The sequence below is a fragment of the Mustelus asterias genome, chromosome 12, assembly GCF_964213995.1.
Source record: "Mustelus asterias chromosome 12, sMusAst1.hap1.1, whole genome shotgun sequence".
Classification (NCBI taxonomy): Eukaryota; Metazoa; Chordata; class Chondrichthyes; order Carcharhiniformes; family Triakidae; genus Mustelus; species Mustelus asterias.
In genome coordinates, this window is record NC_135812.1 from 33975138 (window position 1) to 34002706 (window position 27569).

At 42.9% G+C, this 27569-nt stretch overlaps 1 protein-coding gene across 1 annotated transcript in view; it reads left to right on the forward strand.

Moving 5' to 3' along the window:
• The window catches only part of tspoap1 (TSPO associated protein 1), a 286284-nt gene that overhangs the window by 158425 nt on the left and 100290 nt on the right, over positions 1–27569 (forward strand). Inside the window, exon 5 of the mRNA XM_078225016.1 lies at positions 8129–8263. Coding sequence (XP_078081142.1) covers positions 8129–8263 — 135 coding nt within the window. The remainder of the gene's footprint in view (positions 1–8128; positions 8264–27569) is intronic.

Here is a 27569-nt window from a genome sequence, read left to right on the forward strand (position 1 = left end):
TATGGGACGAATACCGTACATCCACATGAACAGAAGAAAGTCACAGGCAGATATCAAGGGGTTAAAGAAATTGGAAAGTAATGGTATTACAAATTCAAAATTTATCAGTTTAAAAAACTGCAGAATTTATTCCTGAAATGTTACTGTATGTTTTTTACTCTGCTTTCTGAGTTTGTGTTGCAGCATTGCTTCTTTGCAAGTCACTGCTGAGTGTGTGCAGTTCGCCCTCTGCTGGGCACGCTTACTGGTAAAGCAGAGTATTCACACTTCAGGACAGCAGCATATCTTACTCACATGTGCCTATCCAGAACCCCATTAAATGCATCTCGGCTATCTCTCTCAACTGCTCCACTTGGTAGTGAAGTCCCTAACTTTCTTATTGAATTTAGTGACCATCTTATACTTATGACTCCGAGTTAACAACAAACACAGGCATGAGGCGATGAAAACCTCCAGTAATAGAATGCTTTGGGAAAGCCTGCATCCAAAGTCACCCTTTCGTCTCCAGCAGGCTACCCTTACCACATGTCAATTCTCATATACTTCACAATGCTGTCGCCTTGGGTGAAATTGGAATTGTGACAATGTCTGAGTTGCTGAAAGCATGAAGAGTGATTATGAGAGTGTGGAAACAAAGCACACAGCAAATCATTTTCAGAACAGTCTAAAAATTCTGGGAAGACGAACAAAATGAACAATGAAAAGAGAAAATGCATCATCCATAGAGTGAGAAACAGTTAACACTTCAGATTGGTAACCTTGAGTCAATACTAAATATGCAACATTGGCATACAAAACTTCCATGGAAGCTTACTGGCACAGATGGGCGGCACGGTGGTTAGCACTGCTGCCTCACAGCACCAGGGATCCGGGTTTGATTCCCGGTCACAGTCAATTTCCTCCCCCAGTCCAAAGATGTGCGGGTTAGGTGGATTGGCCATGCTAAATTGTCCCTTAGTGTCAGGGGGGCTAGCTAGGCTAAATGCATGGGGTTATAGGGATGGGGCCTGAGTCGGGTTTGTGGTCGGTTCAGACTCGATGGGCCGAATGGCCTCCTTCCGCACTGTAGAATTCTATGATCTTTTGAGAAAGAGGCCAGTCAACACATTTGGCGAGATTTTCCGGCCGCGCTCGGCCCAAAACTGGAAAATCCCTCCCGAGGTCAACAGATCTTTGCATGGTCCGCCACCTGCCCACCATGATTCCCGTGGCGGGCGGGACGGGAAAATTCCCTCCTTTGTGTCTGTGTTGTCTCTTTGCTAAAACAGCCCAAACCTATTCCCATTTCCCCAAGCTCTCCTCTGCTCCTTCCTTGGCTTTAAATATTTATCCCATTTTCTTTTCAAAAAGTGTCTCATGACTGCCTTTGACAAGGTTTTCCGCAGTCAGACAAGCTACCGAGATCTTTCTTCTAACTTCTCTTCTTGCTCTCTTGGTAACATTTCTGAACTAATGATCCTCACAACCCACCTTCCTTCACTCGGTCCCCATTCAGATGAAATAGGCTTTTCCTGTTTATTCCAGGAAAATGCTTTATAAATTTAGAAAACCTTGATTTAATTTTCTCTGCTTCCCAGTATTTCCTCGTAACCGCAAAATCGCATCCTTGAAATGTGTCAACATTACAATTCCCGTTGTGGCACACTAAACCAAAATAACCAAATTTACAGAATGCCTCCCAAAATGAAGAGAATTACCCACAAGATTCCACTTTCTGAAGTTTTTACTTTGACTGGAATCAGAACCAACACAAAATACACGTGAATTAAGAGGCATATGATAAATAGAAAGGTAAACTTCACTTTGAATAGCTGATGCAAGAAAAATACGTCTTACACAACCACAAGCACTCCCCACATAATTGTAGCACTATTTTGGCTGTACAGTTGCAAAATATAACATAAGAACATAACATAAGAACTCGGACCCTGACGCCTGCTCCGCCATTCAATATGATCATGGCTGATCTCATCTTGGCCTCATCTCCGCCTTCCTACCCATTCCCCATGACCCTTTATCTCGCTACCAATTAAGAACCTATATATCTCCTCAAATTTGTTCCAACCTCCACTGCACTCTGTAGAGAATTCCACAGTATCACGGACCCTTTGAGTGAAGCAATTCTTCCTCATTTCTGTTTTAAATTTGCCACCCCTGAGCCTAAAACTATGACCTCGCATTCCAGAATGTCCAACAATGCTGCTCTTTATTCATGATGTGGAGACAGAGTAGGTCCGACAACAGCTTTCACGCCCCAGTTTCACGGGCATGATTATCATCAGCAAGGCTCACTTCTGTGAACCCGCATGACAGATCTGACGATGCAGATTTCCAGAGTTCCTTTTCAACCAGCCAACCACTAACACCATCATTCATGGTTTGGCCACTTCTGGGAAAACTCTCAGTTCTTTCGCATCTCCGAGCTATTCACACAGCTTTCCAGGTTTGAGACCTTTTCAGCCAGCTCTGTCAGCACCCCCAACAGCCCATGTCTCCTTTTCTGCCAACCAGGAAAACAGACCCCTTCCTGCCAGTATTTTGTTTCTTCTCCTCACAAGAATTCTCTGTGTCCCTCTTTCTGTGTCTGATTGCTTTGTGTGTGTGTCTCCTTCTGTGAGCTGATCGCCTTCACGCTCCAGTTGAGGTCAAGGTAGCTAATTATCATTTTCACCGAGTTACAAGGTTAATGTGATTCATGTAACCATAGGGAATAAGGCAGGGCAGCTGTTTATGAGCTATTTAGGCTGCCTGAAATTCAATGGATTTAGACAGATAGGAGTTCCGTATGGTCAGCAGAGACAAGAGTCTGCATGGCAGGAGAGAGAGAGAGAGAGAGAGACAGTCTTTAGTCAACATGATGCAGCCTGCAGCCATTGGATTCTGGGAGATTCGGCCAGGAAGAAGAAGAATCGTCAGAACAAGCCTCACTACTGGCGGTTGATTGAAGAAATTCATTGAGGAAAGTACCTGGACATGTTCACTGAAAGTCACTATTTGGAAAAATCGGGATACGGGAATCCATTGGAAACTGGGAGAAATTGTGTACTATTTGCAATAAGGACTGTAATTCTGTGGTGAGTGCAATAAGTCTGAAAGGGGAATACTCCTTTCTGTGGTTTAAAATGTAACTTGTCTACAGAAAGAAAATAATGTTCAGTCAGTAGTTTTTTTTTAAATAATGTGTTACGGCAGCATTTTTTAAACAAAATCTTGCCTCGTCAGTCTTTCAGCCAATAACTGGAAGTTTGAATCTCTTTATAAAAATTATTGGTCTCTGCAGCGATCATAAAATTTTATCTTGCGCCTCACATGCATTCTCTTCCCGACCTTCCCTTCACATCTTCATCCTCCACACGGCTCCCAGCCCAAACAATTTTAATCCGTACACCCATCATTCATTCTGGTTTTCAAAGTTAACAAGTGAAGATATGTTTCGACCATGGTCCATTCTACGTATCACACTCCCTATAATCCTCCACATCTTTAGGTGGATTGGCTATGCTAAATTAACCCTAGTGTCAGGGGGATTAGTAGGGTAATCCTGGGGTTACGGGGATAGGGCCTGGGTGGGATTGTGGTTGGTGCAGACTCGATGGGCCGAATGGCCTCCTTCTGCACAGTAGGATTCTATGATTCTATGTTGTACCCCGGATATTTCCACCACTGTCAGTTGTGGTTATAGTTTCTCCAAAAAGAATGAAGAGGCTTTCCTGCAAAATTCCCACATCCATTTTAGACAGTGGGAATATGATTTAATATGCCGTTTTCTCGTAAAAGTATTGTAGAATGTGAGATCAAAAGATTTCAGAAAAATAAGCCAAGCTTCCCCTGTGACAGGCTCTGATAGAAGTGCCTCAGAATTCTCCGAGCATCCACCCTGCAGCTGCAGGTTAACCATGACAAGTGCGGTCTGCAGTCACTCAGAAAGAACTCGATTTTCCCCGTGCCTTACCAGCTGTGATGCACTGCAGTTTCCAAACGGTTAAGAGGACCTCATCACATTGTACATCCATAGTTTTTACAAAAATATACAAATTTGGCCAGTTGAGCTGGCTCTCTGCGAAAGCAGTTTAATGAGACCACTGCCCTTTCCCCGTATAAGACCATAAGACATACGAGCAGTATTAGGCCACTCGGCCCATCGAGTCTGCTCCGTCATTCAATCATGGCTGATACTTTTCTCATCCCCATTCTCCTGCCTTTTCCCCATAATCCCTGATCTCCTTTTTAATCAACAACCTAGTTATCTCTGTCTTAAAGACGCTCAATGACCAGGTCTCCACAGCCTTCTGCGGCAAAGAGTTCCACAGATTCACCACGCTCTGACTGAAGAAATTTCTCCTCATCTCTGTTTTAAAAGATTGTCCCTTTAGCCTGAGGTTGTGCCCTCTCGTTCTAGTTTTTCCTACTAGTGGAAACATCCTCTTCATGTCCACTCTATCCAGACTTAAAAGTATCCTGTAAGTTTCAATAAGATCCCCCCCTCATCCTTTTAAATTCCAATGTATACAATTGGACCCAGAGTCCTCAACTGTTTCTCATATGACAAGCTCTTCATTCCAGGGATCATTCTTGTGAACCTCTTCTGGACCCTTTCCAAGGCTAGCACATCTTTCCTTCGATACGGGGCCCAAAACTGCTCACAGTTCTCCAAATGGGGTCTGACCAGAGCATTATACAGCCTCAGAAGTACATCCCTGCTCTTGTATTCTAGCCCTCTTGAAATGAACGCTAACATTGCATTTTCCTTCCTAACTGCTGACTGAACCTGCACGTTAACCTTAAGAGAATCTTGAACAAGAAATCAGAACATGTGCTTCTGATTTCCTAAGCATTTCCCCATTTATAAAATAGTCTATGCCTCCATTCCTCCTTTCAAAGTGCATAACCTCACATTTTTCCACACTGCATACCATCTGCCACTTCTTTGCCCACTCTTCTAACCTGTCCAAGTCCTTCTGCAGCCCCCCCTGCTTCCTCAATACTACCTGTTCCTCTACATACCTTTGTATCATCTGCAAACTTAACAACAGTGCCTTCAGTTCCTTCTTCCAAATCGTTAATATATATTGTGAGAAGTTGTGGTCCCAGCACCGACCCCTGAGGCACACCACTAGTAACCGGTTGCTATCCTGAAAAAGACCCCTTTATCCCCACTCTCTATCTTCTGCCAGTTAGTCAATCCTCTATCCAGGTCAGGATCTAATCCTTAACACCATGGGCTCTTAACTTATTTAAGAGTCTCCTATGCGGCACCTTGTCAAAGACCTTCTGGAAATCTAAATAAATCACGTCCACTGGTTCTCCTTCATCTAACTTCCTTGTTACCTCCTCAAAGAACTCTATCAGATTTTGTCAGACATGACCTCCCCTTGACGAAGCCGTGCTGACTCGGTCCTATTTTATCATGCACTTCCAAGTATTCTGCGATTTCATCTTTAATAATGGGCTCTAAAATCTTGCCAATGACTGAAGTCAGGCTAACCGGCCTATAATTTCCCATCTGCTGCCTCCCTCCCTTCTTAAACAGCGGTGTTACATTAGCTACTTTCCGGTCCTCTGGTACCCTCCCTGCCTCCAGTGATTCCTGAAAGATCACCACCAATGTCTCCACAATTTCCTCAGCTATCTCTCTTAGAACCCTGGGGTGTAGTCCATCCAATCCAGGTGATTTATCCACCTTCAGACCTTTCAATTTCCCCAGAACCTTCTCCTTAGTGATGCACTGCACTCACCTGTGCCCCCTGATTCTCCTGGAGCTCTGGCATCCCACTGGTGTCTCCCACTGTGAAGACTGATGCAAAGTAACTATTCAGTTCCTCTGCCATTTCTTTGTTTCCTATTATTACTGCTCCAGTCTCATTTTCCAGTGGTCCAATGTCTATTTTTGCCTCTCTCTTACCTTTTATATATTGAAAAAGACTCTTCCTATCTTCTTTTATATTACTAGCTAGCTTACACTCACACTTTCTCCCCATTTATGGCTTTTTTAGTTGTCCTCTGCTCGCTTTTAAAGGCTGCCCAATCCTCCAAAATGTTATCCCTTCGAGTGCTTATCTGATTCCTTTTTAAAAATCATGATTGAATCTGTCTCCAACGCTTTCAGACTGTAGCCACTCACTGTGTAAAAAAAGTATTTCTTCACATCCAGGAGGAATTTCACTGACAAATTAGGCATCTTTTATCAAAACAAGCTTTATTCATAACACACCTTAAGTGTAACTCTAACAAAATGAAGCAGCTTAACTCCAACTTAACAGTTGGACAACCTTTAAACGTGAAAAGAAACAACTCTCATTTCTAACTTATCACTATTTCAGTTCAAAATAAGCAACATTCTTCTTACAGACTTAAACCCACTTTGAATGTAGTTGGCAGTGATAAGTATACTTGCTATATTGAGTGTAGACAGCCTTGGGGTTTCTGAGAGATATAGAGGTTTCAGAAGCCTGCAAAACTCTCCTAACTTCAACCTAATTCCAACTTATTTTCTTCAAAAGCCTGTTTCTTTGCCTGGTACAGATCCAGGACTACACATAAACCAAGATCACATGATCCTGTCAATCACTCTAATCTGAAACCATGGGGAATTTAAGTAAACAAAAGTCTATTAACCCTATTTAACATAAATACTTGAATAATTACCCTGCTTTCGCAGCATCCAAGCTTTATTCCTTCCAGACATACTGACCACTTGCAGAAAAAAAGCTGAACTTTAAAACATTCTCCTGAAACATAAAAATCACACAATATATATACGTATGATTTGCACACTTTCATCACAATAGGGACAAGTTCTATCTAGTCTTGTATGCACCTCTCATGTTTTTGAACAGCTCTATCAAATTTCCTCCTAACTTTCTCTGCTCTAATCTACCAACATACTGAAGTCAGTCAAAGCTGGAACCATGGTCATATATCTTTTCCATACCCTCTCTAAAGCTTTCACAACCTTTCTGAAGTGTTGTGCCCAGCATCAGACACACTGCTCCAGGTGAGGCCAAATGAGTTTTTATAAAGGTTCATCATAACACACTTGCTTTCAAACTCTATATCTCTTATTTATAAAGTCCAGTATCCTGAATGTTCTTTCAACCTCTTTCTCAGTCTGCTCTGCCATCTTCAACAATATCTACATGTATTCCAAGCTTATGATATTGAATGATGCTGATTTGACAATTGGTGATGGGACAATTGCTGATGTCTCAACTGCCTTCACGGATGTACATGATTGAATGGGTTGCAAGATCTATCACCCTGCGTGTACAGGGTTCACATGGCAGCTGTTTCTTACCAGCCAGTGGTTGCAAACTCAACAAGTGAATGTCTTCTAATGTCCATTTCATGACAGCTTCAATGTGGTGATGGTATTTGAGTGGCAGACTTGCATATGACTTTTGCTTGTGCAAATTCTGCTAAATCATTTGCACTACTAGTTTTCTCCAATCTTAGAATTCTTATTAGACTCTTGTTTTGTTTGTATCCGTTTTATAAGGTTGCTTAAGATCATGATTTGTTGCTGAACCCATCCAATGTTGGTTAGGGCGTAGCAAGGACATGACAAACTCATACCTAAAATTAAATGAATTTAATTTGTGTTGTAAGATCGCAGTACATAAATGTTACCTGGCTCTGGGCACTGCTTCACTTGAAAAGAAGTCTCAGTATTGATCTGATAGCTCTGAATCTTGGTCTGATGGATGTCTGTTCATTCAGTTTTTGTGTTCTTAAAACCATTACAAGCCAGGAGCTGTCCAAATATTTCTTGAATGCATTTTTAAGATAATCACCCACTTATGAAGCAAGAGGAAACATTACCACTCATTCTTTTTGCATTACAGTCACATCTCAAGCCAATGCAAAACTGATTTCTATTTAACCTTTTTCCAGCAATTTACAAAGTTTGTAGTGCTCAAAGTACAGAGGAAAATTTCCGAGCTGACCTCGACATTTAATCTCGATATTCAATACATTTGTTTGCGAAGGTTTCTAAGGAACCTTGCCACTCTGTAATCCAAAAAATGGTTATTCTCATGCACTCATATCTTAATGATATCTGCTTTCTTATTTCAGTGTGCAAACTCTTGGAATAAATCAGAGCACCTTTTCTGTTTTTGTGTGTGCACAGGAGGCTCCTGACAGGTTGAAACACAGTGACTTTGAGCGAGTGCTGAGAGAGTCTCAGAAAGAGGTGTTGCGGCTACAGAGACAGTTAGCTGTGGTCTCTCTGCGAGAATCTTCTCACCAGCAGAACCCAGGGACTGTGAGTAAAATGCTCGTACAACAATGCCTTATCACATCAACTTGCATATTTAAAAATACATACATATCATTGACTGATCCCTATGTCCTTAGCTCCAGCTTGGTCTTCTGAGATCTGTGTATATTGCTCTATTTGTCGGGCGGCATGGTGGCACAGTGGTTAGCACTACTGCCTCACAGTGCCAGGAACCCGTCTTCAATTTCTGGCTCTGTGTGGAGTCTGCACATTCTCCCCGTATCTGCGTGGATTTCCTCCGGGTGCTCCGGTTTCCTCCCACAATCCAAAGATGTGCGGGTCAGGTTGATTGGTTATGGTAAATTGCCATTTAGTGTCAGGAGGACTAGCAGGGATAGGGATAGGGACTGGCTGGGTGGGATTGTGGTGGGTGCAGATTTGATGGGCCAAATGGCCTCCTTCTGCATTGTAGGGATTCTATGAATATGGTGGATAGTGATATTGGTCATTGACTCAATCCTATTTTATCTGACCCGGGCAATCCAACACTCAAATTCTAATCTCCTCTCTGTCTTACGTAAATTTCCCTGTGCACTGTTTCACCCAAACACAATTGCTGATATGCGACCCAAGGTCCGGGGGTGAAATTTTCCAGCCCTTCCCACGGCCAGATGCGATCTCCGCACGACACAGGTTTCCCAGCAGCGAAGGATGTGAACAACAGCGGTGGCAGGAATCCCACCATGGGTCTTGTAGCATCAGGGCAGACTGAATCAGGAATAGATGAGTACACTCCGCCCCAGACAGCTTCAGTCGCCTTCACCCTAAAGGCAGACAGTTAGCGGAGTAGTGGGCATCAGAATACAAATCAAAGCTGGAACAGAGAGACTCAGTTTGAATAATTAAGAAATGCAGGTGAGAGACCAGGCTATATACAGTGCGGCTTCACCACAAACAGATAAAGGAAAGAAAGACTGGCACTTTCCACAATCACGGGACATCTCCAAGCACTTTTTAAAGTTTATTTATTAGTATTACAAATAGGCTTACATTAACATCGCAATGAAGTGAAAGTCTCCTAGTCGCCACACTCCGGCGCCTGTTCGGGGACACAGAGAGAGCATTTAGCATGGCCAAGGCACCTAACCAGCACATCTTTTGGACTGTGGGAGGAAACCGAAGCACCCGGAGGAAACCCACGCAGACACGGGGAGAACATGCAGACTCAGCCGAGACAGTGGCCCAAGCCGGGAATTGAACCCAGATCCCTAGCACTGTGAGGCAGCAGTGCTAACCACGGCACCACCGTGCCGCTTTACAGCCAATGAAATACTTTGAAATATGGCCACTGTTATAATGTAGGAATCACGGAAACTAGTTTGTGCTCATCAAGCTCCTGCAAACAGCAATGTGACAGTTGCAGAATAATCTGTTTTTTGTAATGTTGATTGAGGGGTAAATATTGGCCAGGACGCGAGGGGCAGAATTTTCCCGTCCCGCCCACCACAGGAATCGTAGGCAAACCATGAAAATGAGTGTAGACCTCGGGCAGGATTTTCCAGTCTTGGGTCGAGTGTAGCTGGAAAATCCCACCCCAGGGATAACTCTTCTGCTGTTCTTCAAAGTAGTGCTGTGGGATCTTTTACATCTACTCAAGCAGGGAAATGGGCCTCGATTTAACAACGCATCCAAAGATGGCACCTCCAACAGCGCAGTGCTGCTTTGGTATTGCACCGGGCAGTCATCCTTGATGTTTGTGCTCAAGTCCTGCAGTGTGACATGAACCCAGACCTTGTGGTTTCAAGGCTAGTGTGCTACCAAAGGATGTCGCACAGACGATAAGTAGTAACTGACCATTGCTTTTAATTGAAACTCATTATATGACATATGTCATTATAGAGCATGCCTCCAAACCCATGAAACATAGTTCTAAGCAAGTAAGCCTGTCTCCATTTGGATTTGCACTAAATTAATAAGGCGTGATCAAGAGGCTTACAGCAGTAACTCTTGACGCAGTTTCCAGAGTCTTAATGTTGGCACTGACATTGCAAATGTGACTTTCAAAAACTAGATTTTATAGTCTAGAGAATTTAGCAGCAACTATAGCAGCAATGTGTCGAGCATGGAGAACATTCATTTATGTGACATCAACATTACCTCCTCCCGTCCAGCAGAATTAATGTAACGTTAAGGCTGTACGGTCAACTACACAATAATGGAGGGTACAGCTATTACCGATAACATCCAAAACAAATTGGACAGAGACATACTTTAGTACTAACATAATCAGACCCTGAGTATTTTACAAACAAGATCGCCTCATCATATATTGAAACATGTTTTAACATCTGGAACAGCCTGCCTCTCACTTTCAACTGATTCTTCAGTGATATGCAACAAGATTATCCCCAGAGACCCTTTCTTAGCAACTCAGTGTGGAGACAGAGAGGTAAAGAGGGAAGAGAAGAAGCATGAAAATTCACATCTGTTATACTCAAGATCAAAGAATATTTTCTGGGGCAGACAGTCTTGTTAATAATCAAGTTTATCATTCAGGCATACAGACTGTAAATAGTTCTGGTTAAAAATAAAGGTTTAATTCACTTCTGATACATGACTTTCATATCCAAAATCATGACAGCTTTTTAAATTTGCCTTCAGTGGGAGTCTGCAAAGTCATACGTGTTAAGTTCTCAGACATGACAGGATTGCAAAAGCAATTAACTTATGAAAATGTCTAATGACATTGCTTTGTGAAACTGGTAAATAATCCCCATGAAAATATAGATATCCGGAGACGTTATTTACTTCTTGTCTGTTTTGTCACCCACAAAGTGAAGGGAAGGATTTGAAAAAAATTATCTGTGTTTTAAAGTCAATGCACTGTTTAACCGGAAGCCAGTGTGGGTCAGCAAGCGCAGGGGGGATGGGGAAAGGGACTGAAAAGTTTATTTATTATTATCGCAAATAGGCTTACATTTACACTGCAATGAAGTTACTGTGAAAATCCCCTGGTCGCCACACTCCGGCGCCTGTTCAGGTACACTGAGGGAGAGAATTTGGCACGGCCAATGGACGTAACCAGCACGTCTTTTGGACTGAGAGAGGAAACCAGAGCACCTGGAGGAAACCCACGCTGACACGGGGAGAATGTGACTCTGCACAGACAACGACCCAAGCCAGGAATCAAACCCGGGTCCCTGGTGCTGCGAGGCAGCAGCGCTAAACACTGTGCCATTGTGCTTCCCTCACTTAATGCGTGTCTTGGATGATCTCGGGTTTACAAAAAGTAGAACATGGGAAACCAGTTAGGAGTGCATTAGAAGTAAAAAAGGAATGGATGAGGGTTTCAGCAGCAGATGAGCTGAGACAGGGTCAAGCAGGCGATGTTGCAGAAATGGAAATTGGAAGTTGCTGAGCATGTTGATAAGAAATAGGAGGGACCAAGCATTGATTCATGCAGGACATAGAATCTATATAGTGTCAAAGGAATTCATTCAGCCCATTGAGTCTGCACCGACTCTCTGACAGAGCATCCCACCCCTGCCCTATTCACATAACTCTACATGTTACCCTGCTAATCCCCCTAACCTACACATCTTGGGACACCAAGGAGCGTTTTAGCATTGGCCAATCCACCTAACCTGCACATCTTTGGACTGTGGGAGGAAACCGGAACACCCAGAGGAAACCCATGCAGACACGGGGAGAATGTACAAACTCCACACAGACAGTGACCCAAGCCGGGAATCAAACCCGGGTCCCTGGAGCTGTAAGGCCGCAGTGCTAACCACTGTGCCACCGTGCTGCCCAATCAGAGACAACAACACAGGGTTGGGAATATAAACCACAATATGATTCCCTGGCTATAATTTAACAGATAAAAATGGAACCAAAGTAAGTCACTCAGTCCTTCAGCAAGAACGTATTCACTTTAAAAGCTGGTGGCAAAAGTCAATGCGTCAGGTCTTTGCTCAGCAAGAAACAGGAGATGTGGATTAAAAGTGACAGATCATCTGAGTAGTCAGACATACTGATATCTGATTACTCATATGATCTGTCACTTGGAGGTTGAGTCCCATAGCCAGTCCTTCAGCAAGAATGCATTCAACTTAAAATAAGCTAACATTTAAAAGCCAAAAATAGCTACCGCAAAAAGGTTGTTTGTGCTGGACAATTTTCAGAAATTGGCCAAACTCTGCCTCACAACATGCCACAGGACATTGACATACACACAATACACTCGTCAAGAGACAGCTAACAAAAGCCATCAGGCCACACAATTGGGTATGTACCTGTGGACTGTAGAACTGTAAATAATACCTACAGATATGGAGTCACTGGGTGGAATTTTCCTGTCCAGCCCGCCTCGGGAATCGTAGCGGGCGGGACACAGGTCCGTTGACTTTGGGTGGGATTTTCCGGTCTTCAAGTGAGCACGGCTGGAAAATCCAGTCCAAGATTCCTTCCAGTCCAAGATTCCTCCTAGTCCCCATTCCTGGAAAATGTTGATTGCAAAGAACCTTTGATTGGAGTGAATATGATTATCAGGAACTTCTTCAGCAAAACGACCTTGATATTTTAATGAGCTATTCATGAACCAGGACATGAGATTGTTACAATACGTAAAAAGACACAGATTTGTGAAGACAATCTTTGCAACAAGTGGGATTCTTTTAGTAGTTTTAAGAAATATGTGTTTAGCAGTGAGGGTACTGGTAGCAGCAGGTAACAGATCGCAGTAACAACCAAACAGACAACAGTACAAGACAGCAGGAGATAGCAGTAGCAGCACTGCACAGTGAAAGCAAGGGGGTTTTGTGGAAGGAGGGCTGTGCAAGGATGGGGGGGTGGAAGGGTGAGGGATCACGATGGCACACACAGGGGCAAGAAGGTGCATGAAGAAGATGAACAAAGGAAGTTGGAGGGAAGACTGAGGGGAGGAAAGCGGGACCCCAACAAGGCTGGATGAAAAACTCACAAACAAGGGGGGTCATAGGGATACCAGATGGTTTACTGGAAGGGGACACACAAAGACTCTAGATGTGTTGGGTAAGGATCCAGGTGGGGCATCTATGTTGGGTGGGGATCTAGGTGATGGGATCAGGGGGAGGGTGTTTCAGTCAAAGAATAGATTTCTCTTGTGGCTGCTAGCCTTTTCCGTCTGAATTGCTGACATCCTGTACGGTCTGGTGAAGACTGGGCTGAAGTGAAATGTGTGTGCTGGACTGGCATTTAAATATAGCGCCGGGACATTTGAACTCTTTAGCTGAGGGTGGGTGGGCTAAAGAATGAGCTTCCAAGCGCAGAATCTGGCATGGGATCCCCTATTCTGGTCGGTGGGAAAGGCACCGCTGAAGCCACCCGTCACTGCACTTTGTCTCAAAATGGCAGGATTGCAACCAGTGTTCTGCCCAGTCTTTGTGAGTATGACAATGATTTCACTTAAAAGGGGAGCAGGGTACTGATGTTTGTAATTTTATGAATGTTACAATAAACTATTAAAATGATGTGAGCATTGACCATTTTCCCCATCTGGATGGATTCAAGCCAAACCTTAGAGTTAGGAGTAGAAGAGAAGTGTGGGTTGATCTACCAACACACCCAGCTGGACAAAGATGGAGAAACATTAGAGGAGGATGGTCTGGTCATTGATGTCAAAGGCAGCAACTCAGAAAGAGAAGAGGGGGTTAAATTAGCCAGTCCCACCGTAACTATGGACAAAGCACCTGCGGGGCATTGATCAATGTGAGTTAATGCTGTTCAGGCTGTTATGGAGATGAGGAGGCATTATGGACTTGTACACCAGAGTCCACTCCTTTACCAGTGCAGACCGGTCTATTTTATGAACTAACATGGAGAGGCCTCAGAATTCCATAGTTCTCCTGAACACCGGACAAATCACATGCTGCCTGCATCCTTTCTTCACTCAGTGTTGAATGTGCTCTCTGGCCGACTGGATTTTATCCTGCTGTTCAGTATTGACCTCCCTATCAGGTCACGGCTTAATGAATTGTACCATTCAGTCACATTGTACAAGGTTCTCATTGTGCAAACATATCTTTGCAGACCTCAAGAAAAGTTTAGAGGGAAATTGGAAAAGCTCTTCAGACTCTGAGCATTATTTTCGAGGCTACCTTGGGATAACATTAGATACTACATGAGTTTAATAAATTACTACTGCTTACCTATCCCGGTCTCACACTAATTCTTCATGACTCAGCTTTGACTTCAGATTTTTAAACGAATGAGGTCTATGTATCATGTAATTTTAGAAAATGTAAAAGAGCTTATTTGTTGTGATGTATGGAAAAGTAGGAAGTTTCTTAGCGCATTGGTAACTGCAGGGATTGAACTGCCTGAAATAACCAGCATATTCAATATATTTGATGTCAATGTTTATTATTGTCATACGTAGGCTTACATTAACACTGCAATGAAGTTACTGTGAAAATCCCCTGGTCAACACACTCCGGCACCTGTTCGGTACACTGAGGGAGAATTTAGCATGGCCAATGCACCTAACCAGCATGCCTTTTGGATTCCGGAACATCCGGAGGAAACCCACGCAGACACGGGGAGAACGTGCAGACTCCGCACAGCCAGTGACCCAAGCCAGGAATCGAACCCGGGTCCCTGGCGCTGTGAGGCCACAGTGCTAACCACTGTGCCGCCCAAATGATTGCAAATGGTTAGCACTGTCTGACCAATTTAGGTGGCTCCCTTTGATGATTCAGAATGGTGTAAATGATGGGGACTGTACTTGAAATCCGATATGTAGGACTGGTTACCGTGAGCAACTCAAATCATTCTAAGTATGAAGGGAAAGAGCATTCTGAAGAGAGTGGAGAAGCTATATAATCTAGAGAGAAGGTGACTAGGGAAGGGTGTCTCACTGAGGAATAAATAAAAAGCCTAAATAAAATAAATTATGAATATGACTTTGAAATATTAAAGCTGTAAATATTAATAAAAGTGAAAAATAAATGTAAGTCAGATATTGAAAGAGAGGGCGATAAATGTTTGGTATAATCAACAAAATTGGGGAATAGCAGAATCACAGATTTGGAGGGGTCTTCAAACCATAACTTAGTGCTAAACTGGAAGAGTTGGAGTAGGCGAAGGAAAGGTTTCAGTGAATAGATGAACTGAATGACCTTTCCTCGTTCTTGCTTCTTATGTTCTTTCAAGGAATGAGGATGACTGCCACGCACAGTGGCAGCAGTGTGCACCATCTACAAGATGCACTGCAGCAACTCGCCAAGGCTCCTTAGGCAACACCTTCCAAACCCATGACCACTACCATCTAGAAGGACAAAGGAGGCAGTCACATGGAAACACCACCAGCTGGAAGTTCCCCTCCAAGTCACTCACTATCCTGACTTGAAACTGTATCAGCATTCCTTCACTGTCGCTGGGTCAAAATTCTGGAACTCCCTCCCCAATAGCACAGTAGGTATACCTACACCTCAGGGACTGCAGTGGTTCAAGAAGGCAGCTCAACATCACCATCTTAAGGGTAATTAGGGATAGGCAATAAAAACTGGCCTAGCTAGAGATGACCACATCCTAAAAATGAATTTTAAAAAGGCTACCGCTTATAATGTAGTTGTTTAAAATACCATCAGTTTGTAGCAGTGATTAGCCACCTGTGGCTGGGGTTAGATTTCCAAGCAGTGTGGATTGTTTGTACCTTCAGTATCTGGCCACTATGCTACAAGTTGTAAGTTTAGAATCGAAAATCTAGGCTTGTGCCAAAGTATTTGCACGTTCACTTCACTCCTCATGCCTGCACAACCCCCCTGTAGCTGCAGGTTGCAACCCTTGAACTGCCTGTTAAAAGTGGTACAGAATTAATGAGGATCTTTCAGCCTCACGTCCCACCTATAGTCAGGTCTCACATCAAGCCTTACTGAGACATTGTTAGTTCACCCTCTATCCAAGTGCTTATTTTCCCCTGAATACTTACTTCAAGACTCACCATACATTCACAGATCTGTTTCTGGGTTCTGTCACTGTAGCTGCAGTCTAATCCTCAACCCAATTCCGCACTTATGGCATAACTCTTGCACATTCTGCTACCTATCATCTGACACTGACCTCAGTCCTCTCATCCACACCTTGTATCTTCTGGGCTTGACTAGTCCAATGGCTACTGGCTGGCCTGCCACCTTCTCCCCTCTGTATACCTGGTTATCCAAAATGTGTCCTAACTTCCACCAAATCACTTTCACTCTTTGCCCCTGTCCTTGCTGACCTACATTAGTTACTGATTAAACAATGCCTTGATTTTAAAATTCTCATTCTTGTTTTCAAATCCCTCTTTGGCCTTACTCTTCTCCATCTCTCTCATTTCCTCCAGCCGTATAATTCTCAGAGACATCAACATTCCTCCAATCCTGGTCTCTTGAATGTCGCTGATGTTAATTGTTCCACCATTGGCAGCCTTGAGTTGCCATGGTCGTAAGCTCTGGGATTTCTGTCTCTGGAATAAATCTCTCTGCCTCTCCCCCTCTCTTTCCCCCTTAAAGATATTTCTTAAAAACCTGCCTGTTTGACAAAGCCTTTGCCTATCTGCTCTAATATATTCTTAAGTGGCTCGCTAATGCTCCTGTGAAGAGCTTTTGAATGTTGTATTCATATTTCATATTTATCATAATAAAAGTCTGGCATGGGCATTAATAAATTATTTACAATATAACTCTAACCATCAATATCCTGTGTGTTACCATTAATCAGAAACTTAACTGGACCAACCACACTGTGGCTACAAACAGCAGATTAGAGGTTGGGAATTCTGCAGTGATTAATTCACCTCCTGACTCCCTAAAGCCCATCCACACCTATAAGGTGCTGAGGGATCGAGCTTCAGTAGATGTAGCAAATTATAGGGTAGCATTAAGGCAGACAAGCAAAAGAGTAATCTGGAAAATGGAAGCCAGAAAATAGCAGGAAGGGACAGAGAGAAACAAACCTAAGAATGTACCAACAGTCAAGACTATATGTTACAGAAGTAACAAAAAAGCAAAACTAAAGGTTCTGTATCTGAAAGTGCCAAACATTCAAAACAAAGTACACAAATTGATAACGCACATTGAAGTAAATAAACATGATCTGTTGGCCATTGTGAGATGAGGCCGCAGGATCATGTTCGATGGGCCGAATGGCCTCCTCCTGCACTGTAGGGAATCTGTGACTCTATGACAGGGATTTAGTCCTGAATATTGAGTGGTACATTCAAGAAGACTAGAAAGCTAGGTAAAGGTGGAAAGTAGAACTGTTAATTAAGGATGGCATTGGTGCAATAGTTAGAGATGACCTTGGTTCAGGATGCCAAGATGTAGAATTGGTTTGGGTGAAGTGAGGATTGGTAGGGGAAAGAAGTCGCTAGTGGGTCGCTAACAGTAATCACAATGTAAGATGAAGTATACAAGAAGAAATATTGGGTGCTTGTGATAAAGGGACAACAGTAATCATGGATGATTTTAATCTACATATAAACCAGAAAAATTAGACTGGCAGTCGTAGCCGGAGTTCATAGAATACCCTTGAGATAGTTTCTTAGGGGCGGCACGGTAGCACAGTGGTTAGCACTGCTGCTTCACAGCTCCAGGGACCTGGGTTCGATTCCCAGCTTGGGTCACTGTCTGTGCAGAGTTTGCACATTCTCCCCATGTCTGCGTGGGTTTCCTCCGGGTGCTCCAGTTTCCTCCCACAGTCCAAAGATTTGTGGGTTAGGTTGATTGGCCAAGCTAAATTGCCCCTTAGTGTCCTGGGATGCGTAGATTAGAAGGATTAGCGGGTAAATATGAGGGTTAGAGGGATTAGCAGGTAAATATGTAGGGATATGGGGATAGGGCCTGGGTGGGATTGTTGTCGGTGCAGACTCGATGGGCCGAATGGCCTCTTTCTGCACTGTAGGGGTTCTATGGTTCAACCAAAGTGCAGGTTATATTGGACTTGCTATTGAGTAATTGGATTAATCAATAACTTCAGAGTGAAGGCAACCCTCTGTGGCAATGCGAATTGAATTTTACATCCAGTTTGAAAGAGAGAAGAGTGGGTCTAAGACTAGTATTTTCATAGAATACCCACAGTGTAGAAGGAAGCCATTCTGCCCCTCAAGACCACACCAACACTGACATAGCATCTTACCCAGGCTCTATCCCTGTAACCCCATACAAACTCCACACAGACAGTGACCCAAGGCCGGAATTGAACCCGGGTCCCTGGTGCTGTGAGGCAGCAGTGCTAACCACTGTGCCACCCATTTTAAATTTATATAAGGCCAACAATGTGGCATGAAAGCTGAGCAAGCTGAAGTGAACTAGGATAGTAGGCTAGGGGATAGATCAATGGAGAAGCAGTGACAGGTATTTAAGGGGATATTTCAGAATACTCGAGTATTTTCCTACTTGAAAGAAAAATTCTAAGAGGATCCACTACCAGCGGTTAGCTAAAGAAGTTAAAAAAGCATCAAACTTAAGGAAAACACATATAACCAAGAAGATGAGTGATAGGTCAGATGGTTCAGCAGAACATAAAGAATGGCAGAGAATGACTAAAAGACCAATCAGGAGAAAGAAATTAGAGGAAGTATGAGAGGAAGATGACTAGAAATGTAAAAACAGTAGCAAGAGTTTCCACAGATATTGAACAAGGAAAAAAAGTAAAGTGACTATTGACCCCTTTGAGAATGACAATGAGCAGTTAATAATAGATAACAAGGAAAGCAAATTTAACCCCTCAATTCAAGAAGGGAGGGAGGCAGAATGAAAGGAAACTATAGGCCAGTTAGCGAGACATGGGGAAGGTGTTAGAATCGACCATTAAAAAGGTTAAAGCTGGGCACAGAGAAAGACTCAAGATAATCGGGAAGAGTAGGCATGATTTTGTGAAAGGGAAATCATGTTTAACCAATTTACTGGAGTTCTTTGAAGGAGTGGAATGCACGGTGGATAAATGGGAGCCTGTAGACATACATTTGACAAGGTGCCACATTAAAGGTTCATGTGCACAATTTTAGCTTCTGGTGTTGTGGGTAACATATTAACATGGATACAAGATTGCCAGAAAACCGAGAGTATGCATAAATGTGTATTTTTCTAACTGGCAAGGTGTGACAATTGGAGTCTCACAAAGGTCTGTGCTGGAGCATCAGCTTTTTACAATTTATGTCACTGACTTAGATGAGTGGAGCAAAGGCATGGTAGCTAAATTTGCAGATGACACAAAGATAGGTAGGAAAGCATATTGTGAAGAGGACTTAAGGAGTTTGCAGACAGATATAGTTAGGTTGAGTGAGTGAATCTGGCAGATGGAATTTAATGTAGGAAAATGTGAAGTTGTTCACTTTGGCAAGAATAAAAAAGCAGCGTGTTACTTAAATGGAGAATGACAATAGAATTCCAAGGTGCAGAGAGATCTAGGTGTTCTAGTGTATGTGTCACCAAAGGTTAGTATGCTGGTACAGCAAGTAATGAAAAAGGCAAAGGAATACTATATGATGAGAGGATTTGACATAAAAATAAGGATGTTATACTTCAGATATACAGGGCATCGGTGAGGCCACATCTCAAATACTGTGTACAATTTTGGTCTCCTTATTTAATAAAGGATGTAAATGCATTGGAGGTGGTTCAAAGGTTTACTGGCTTGATATCTGGATTGAGCGGGTTGTCTTGTGAGGATAAGTTGAAAAGACTGGACTTGTTATCACTGAAGTTTCAAAGAGTGAGGGGTCACTTGATTGTGCTACATAAGAACCTGAATGGCATAAGACCACAAGAAATTGGAACAGGAGTAGGCCATTCAGCCTTTCTAGCCTGCTCCGCCATTTAATAAGATCATGGCTGATCTAACACTCACTAAGTCCACTTTCTTGCCTGCTCTCCATAACCATTAATTCCCCTGCTGATAAAAAAGCTATCGATCTCGGGCTTGAAAATGTTCAAGAACTCAGCCTCCGCAGCTGCCTGGGGTAAAGAATTCCAAAGGCTCTCCACTCTTTGAGAAAATAAATTCTTCCTCAAATATGTGCATCCCCTTATTCTGCGACTAAGCCCTCTGGTCCTACACACTTCCATGAGTGGAAACATCCTCTCAACATTTACCCTGTCTAACTCTCTAAGAATCTTCTGTTTCAATCTTATCCCCTCTCATTCTTCTGAACTCCAAGGAGTACAGGCCCAAGCTATCCAATCTTTCCTCACATGGCAGTCCCTCCATACCCGGCATCATCCGAGTAAAGCTCCTCTGTATTGCCTCCAATGATAATATATCTTTCCTTAAATATGGGACCAAAACTATACAGAGTATTCTAAAAGTGGCCTGACTCGTATCTTGTACAGTTACAGCAACACCTCTTTATATTCCAGTCCCCTTGAAATAAAAGCCAGCACTCCATTTGTCTTCTCTATTACCTTCTGCACCTATATACTGGCTTTCATGAATAAGGACCTCCCTTTGTGCTACAGTTTTCTGCAGTCTCTCTCTATTTAAATAACAATCCGCCTTCTCACTCTTTCTTCTAAAATGATGTCACTTTTTCCTACATTGATTTCCGCCAAATTTCTGCCCACACTGGAACACCACCACCTCAAAGTTCCCATTCAATTCACACACCATCTCAACATTGAATTATATTGTTGTTACTCCTTTGTCGCTGAGTCAAAATCCTAGAGCATCCACCCTCCGCCCCCCCAAACAGCACTGTGGGTGTACCTACACCACATGAACTGCCATGTTTCGATAAGGTGGCTCACCACACCTTCTCAAGGGCAATTAGGGACGCATCCCCTCAATGAATGAAAAAATCTGGCCCTTTATCAACTATCTAAATCAAACGCTGACTCCAAATCTTAGCCACAATCAGGCTACAATCACTTAACTACAGTTTCTATCCTCTTGTTTTAAATTTCTGCTCTTCCTAATCTTCCTCAGCACTACAATTCGTCACCCTCCACTACATGAATTCTTTGCTCCTTTGACTCTGAACTCCATTGCACTATTGACAGTCATGTTTCCAGCCATTCAGGCCCCATACTGAATTTCCTCCCTCTCCCCACTCACCTTTATTTCATTAGGGGCCTTCTTAAATCCCTCCAAAGTGAACGAGCTTTTGGTCACCCTTCCTAGTATTTCTTTCTTTAACTCGGCATCTATTTTTGTCTGATTATACGATCCTGTGAACTGCCCTCGGACTTTTTTTTCCATGTTAAAAGAGCTTTATAAATGCAATTGTTTTTGAGGTGTTTTTATGTTGTAATGAAGTATCGTACTGCATCCCATCACCTTTATTTTAAAAACTGGCAGAATCTGGTAACCGAATTTCTGACTAGACTTAACCTGTACAGGTTTCCCCCTCCCAATCAGCAAATGAAGGAGAGATTGCAGCAGAGCTGTTAGCAGTGATGATACCTGATAAGACAGTTATGTGGATTTAGACCCTACCATACTGTGCAGGAAAAGGAGGGGTAGGGCTGGATCAGTGCACCCGTCTCTGCTGTAGAATGGGCATCACATACTGATCCCACGTCTATTATCCTGCTGTAAAATGTGAGAGTGAATGTGATCCTCGTTTCTTCTGGAGAAAGGTAATATTGTTAATTTTGCTGTAGAATGATGAAATGGTGAAATGAGTGCCTCACTCTCCATTTGTGCCAGTGAGACTGTCCTATAAATCCTTCGTCTGTTGCTTGGCAGCAGCAGGGTCTTTGCCTAGTTAGATACAGCACTACCAACATAGACTCTGCATTCATACAGCCTGAATCACAAAGACAGAACAGGTAATTTTCAAAGGCTTTTCCCCCTTCCCCCGACTGCTATTTAAGTTACAAAAGGCTTTTGTTTGGTGGAAGGCACCTTGGATTTTAGTCTGTTTGACCAAGAGCTTGTTAATAATATTCCTGATTTCTGGCTTGCTGTTACACTGTTACGGAGCTGGCCCTTTTTAATGTTTAATTTATTGCTAATTCATTACAGACCTCAGCACATTCAGTAGCACACTCTATACACTACTTGCTGCTATACAATACTTAATGTGTATTGCTTCCCCAGCGAGTCCACATAAAGCAGCCTGCCTGTGCTAGCTGTAACACACCCTTTACATGGCTCCCAAGGGCAGTGTTATATAGAGATTTATTGTTTGTTGAATCAAATCTGTTCCTGGTTTTGTTTTATAATGTAGTTTTTACCTCTGGCTGTTGAGTATTGATAGGAATTATGCCCTGAGTTTGTGGCTAAGTGTTTCTGTGACCTTGTAACAACTAAGGTTGTAATATTGTAGGCATAACCAGGAAAGGAGCCCAGGCCCCAATATGAAATAACAGTGACAGAGAATGTGACACTGAAGTTAGACATTCAGCTGATTGTTTAAACTGCCTGATTTTGAAGTAATTGGGAGAACAATCATTTGCTGTAAAGACAATGGATCTGATTTACAAGAAAATAATTTTTGCCTCAGTTCAGTGTCAGTTATATTTCAGAGCAGTTGTTCCTGAGCCTATGGCAGCTATTGTTGGGAGCAGTTTGTATCTAAGATCTAGGGCCAGGTATCCACTGGGAGCTTTTTTTTAGAGTTTCAGGATTGGGTATATTCTGGGAGTCATCAGTATCTGTGATCTGGGATTGAGTGTCCATTGGGAGTTGTCAGTATCTGTGATCTGGGATTGAGTGTCCATTGGGAGTTGTCAGTATCTGCGATCTGGGATTGGGTGTCCATTGAGAATAGTCAGTATCTGTGATCTGGGATTGGGTGTCTATTGGGAATAGTCAGTATCTGAGATCTGGGATTGGGTGTCCATTTGGAGTGGTCAGTATCTGTAATCTGGGATTGGGCGTTTATTGGGAATAGTCAATATCTGAGATCTGAGATTGAGTGTCCATTGGGAATAGTCAGTATCTGGGATTGACTGTCCATTGGGAGTGGTCAGTATCTGGGATCTGAGATTGGGTGTCTATTGGGAATAGTCAGTATCTGGGATTGAGTGTCCACTGGGAATGGTTTTTATCTATGATCCAGGGCTGGGTACACTGGGAGCAGTTTGTGTGTGCGATCTGGGACTGGGTACTCTGGGAGTGGTTTGTATCTGTGACCCAGGATTGGGTACACTGGGAGTGGTTTGTATCTGTCATTTGGGGCTGGGTACACTGGGAGTGATTTATATCTGTGATTGGGTGTACACTGGGAGTGATTTATGTGTGTGATCTGGGATTGGAGGTACATTGGGAGTGATTTATGTGTGTGATCTGGGATTGGGGGTACACTGGGAGTGTTTTTATCTGTGATCCAGTGTTGGCTTTCCACTTGGAGCAGTTTGTTAACTCCATTGAAGATTGGCAACTAGTTTTAAAAAATCATCGGGGAAGAGGTGAGAGCAGCATAAAGCTGGAGTTATTGTTTATGATAACTTGTATAATATGATAAATTCATGTTGTGTCTCTGTGTGTTTCAGGGAATTTTGACACAGTGTTCTCTTTCTCTATTTTTTAATAAACTGCCTGGGAAAATCATTACATTTGTAGTTAAATGCCAATGGTAGGCCTGTGCCTCTGAAAGTTCTTACTCTACATCCCAGGTAACCTGCTGTTTTACTGGGAGTGCAATGGCTGAGTCAGTGAGCTCTGTGCAGTTCCATGCTCAGCTAAATTTTCAGATAGGGATTCAGTTTATAAAATTAATACCTGTATTAATATTTCATGAAGCAGATGGACTCTAAGTAAACAATGCTGCGTACTTATTGCTGGGAAATGAGAAACAAGTTGCTGCACCAGGTGCAGGCGAGTTATTCACCAGGCATATTTTCAGAGTAATCTAACTGATTTGCTGCCTGCTCTGTTCTAAAGCTGATTTTAGTAGGGAGAGATGAGAACCTTTCTGTAACATGAAGGAACAATATCTTGAACAATACCATGGAACCATGGAGGAGCAAGTTGAGCTTTCTCATTCCTTGGTTCTCTGGGGTTCTCCAGCTGGGATACCCCGTTCACATTTTCATTTATTGTTGTTGCCACTGTGCAGATGACACAAAATTGGGGGTTTATTTAATACTGAGGAAGATTCCCAACAACATGGAAGCAAACACCAATAAGCTTGCAGAATGAGCATGTAATTGGCAAATGAATTTTAATACAGATAAGCATAAAGTGGTGCATGTTAGTAGGAACAGGAGTAGTCTATTCAACCCCTCTAGCCTGCCCACCAATAAGATCGTGGCTGATCTACTTCAGTTACACCTCACAATACCCTACATCCCTCTATTTCCTTTGCATCCAAAAATCTCTTGATCTCAATGCTGAATGTACTCAGCAACTGAGCATCCATAGTTCCCTGGGATAGAGTATTCCAAACTTTCATAACCTTTAACATAGGAACATCGGAATTAGGAGCAAGAGTAGGCAATTCAGCCCTTCGAGCCCGCTCCGGTATTTAACATGAACATGGCTGATCTTATCCTGGTCTCAACTCCACTTTCCTGCTTGCTCCCCATAGCCCTTTATCCCGCTTTTCATCGGAAACATATCTATTTCTTTCTTGAATCTGTTGATTGATTCTGCCTCCACTGCACTCTGGGGCAGTGAGCTCCACAGATTCACAAACATTCTTTGAGCGAAGAAAGTTCTCCTGATCTCAGTCCTAACTGGCCCTGTGACTTCTAGTTCTAGATTTCCCAGCCAGGGGAAACATCTTCCCAGCATCAATCTGTCAAACCCTTTAAGAGTTTTATATGTTTCAATTAAATCACTTTTCACTTTGCTAAATTCCAGCAGATTGAGGTCACTCTCTCCTCACAGGACAATTTCCTCATCCCAGGAATCAGCCTGGTAAACATACGTTGCACTCTCTCCAAGGCAGGTACATCCTTCCTTAGATAAGGAGACCAAAACACTAGACAATACTCCAGGTGTGGCCCTACAAAGGTCCAACATTATTGCAACAAGACTTCTTCCCTCTTATACTTCAATCTTTTTGTTAAAAAAGCTAACATACCATTTTGTCTCCTACTTATTTACTGTACCTGCATGTTAACTTTCAGTGATTTGTGTACAAGGGCACCCTGATCCTTCTGAACATCAACATTTCCTTGTCTCTCACAATTATCTCACAAGAAGGATATGGAAGCCACTTACTCCTTGCCAAATAAGAGTCCAAATCGGGTACAGGAGTAAAGGATCTGAGGTATTAAATCATTTAAAGAAGCATCACCGATAAATGAAGCCATTTAAAAATAAAGCATTGGGGCTAATTTCTCGAATAGATTTAAAAGTCAGAGAAGCTATGTTAAATTTATATAGAACCTTGCGTATAGTCACAGCAGCGAGTACTATGCTTAGTACTCTCTAACAAATATATGGAGACACTGGAGAAGGTGCAAAAATGCTTTACAAGGGTGATGCTGCAACTGCGAGAGTATACTTATCTGGAAAAGTTAAAGTCTGGGTTCTTTTCTCTGGAAAAGAGAAGACTGACAGGCCTTTCAATTTCTGAAGGGGTTTGATGGGGTAGAAAGATGATTCCACTTGTGAAATACAGGCTAGACACCACTAAATTCAACTGGAAATTCAGGGGGGATTTCTTTACCCAGGGGACAGTTAGAATGTTGAAATTGCTACTAGAAGGACTAGTACAGGTGACTAGCAATGGATTTCAGTAAAACTAGGCAAACAGATGAGGGAGAAAGGAATCGAAGATTGTGCCAATAAAATTAGATGAAGAAAGGTGGAAGGAGGCTCAATTGAAGCATAGATATCGGCAATGACCAGTTGGGATGAACTGTCCGTTTGGCCAGTGGTGCCTTGCGCCTGCGTAATTCTCTGTGTTACTTCCTTATTTTTCTGGTCCTCATTAGCAAGCAACAACTACATCGCAGTGACGAGCCCTTTAACAGCCTGCTGAAGAGGCTGATTGGTCACAGCCAGGCAAATGCTGGAGCTGATTTTCAATTTAATAATGCCCACCAGTTCATGGACATACTCCGTAAATAAAGAGGCAGAAACTTGTGGAGCGCCAGGCATCCTCTCCTTTTGCACATGCTGTACATCTCTGATGTATCAAGGGATTGGAATTTCATGATATCATAATGTGTAATGATAATATGGCAAGTGACACAATTACATCAGGCCATCAATCTAGGTCAGTTCCTGGTACAAATCCTGCCTTACGTAATGGGTGCCCAGGGGGTACTTGACACCAAGCTTCTCACAGCCGTCAGTCTAAAGATCTTAGTAAGAAAATTAATTCAACAGTTTTAACACTCCTTCTGCACTGCTACCTTTTTGGTTAATTTCTGCTGAAACTGGGATGGCATGAGCCTCTGTGCCAGTTGATGCCGATTGATTACTTATGTCAGTAGGTCTTTTAAAGGCAATCACTCTATCTGACGTGTTTGGACAAATGGGAGGATTAGTGAAAGATGGCAGGCAGGTTAAACTACACAACAGGTACACCGCTCATTCACTGGTACCCACATATCTACAATTGCTGAGTTAACCAGATGGGTGATGTGCCAAGAAACTCCCGCTGTCAAAGAACCTTGCAACTGGAGGGTAAAAAATTGCAGCATGCTGTTGTGCAGAGGGACCTGGGTGTCCTTGTGCAGGAATCTCAAGGAGTTGGTTTGCAGGTGCAGCAGGTAATTAAGAAGGCAAATGGAATTTTTTCCTTAATTGCTAAAGGGAGGGAGTTTAAAAAACAGGGAAGTTATGGTGCAGCTATATAAGGAGCTGGTGAGGCCACACCTGGAGTACTGTGTACTGCTTTGGTCTCCTTACTTGAGAAAGGATATACTGGCACTGGAGGGGATGCAGAGGAAATTCACTCGGTTGATTCTGGAGTTGAGAGGGCTAGCTTATGAGGAAAGACTGGGATTATACTCACTGGAATTCAGAAGAATGTGGGGGGGATCTTATAGAAACATAAGATTATGAAGGAAATAGATAAGATAGAAGCTGGGAGGTTGTTTCCACTGGTGGGAAAAACTAGAACTAGGGGGCATAGCCTCAAAATAAGGGGGAACAGATTTAGAACTGAGTTGAGGAAGAACGTCTTCACCCAAAGGGTTGTGAATCTGTGGAATTCCCTGCCCACTGAAGCAGTTGAGGCTACCTCATTGAATGTTTTAAGGCAAAGATAGATAGATTTTTGTTCAGTAAAGGAATTAAGAGTTATGGTGAGTGGATGGGTAAGTGGAGCTGCATCCATAAAAAGATCAGCCATGATCTTATTGAATGGCGGAGCAGGCTCGAGGGGCCAGATGGCCTACTCCTGCTCCTAGTTCTTATGTTCTTAAGAGAACGAATGGCAACCGTTAAAATGTGTGAAAGTTTAATTCGCTATAATGCCATGCTTTCA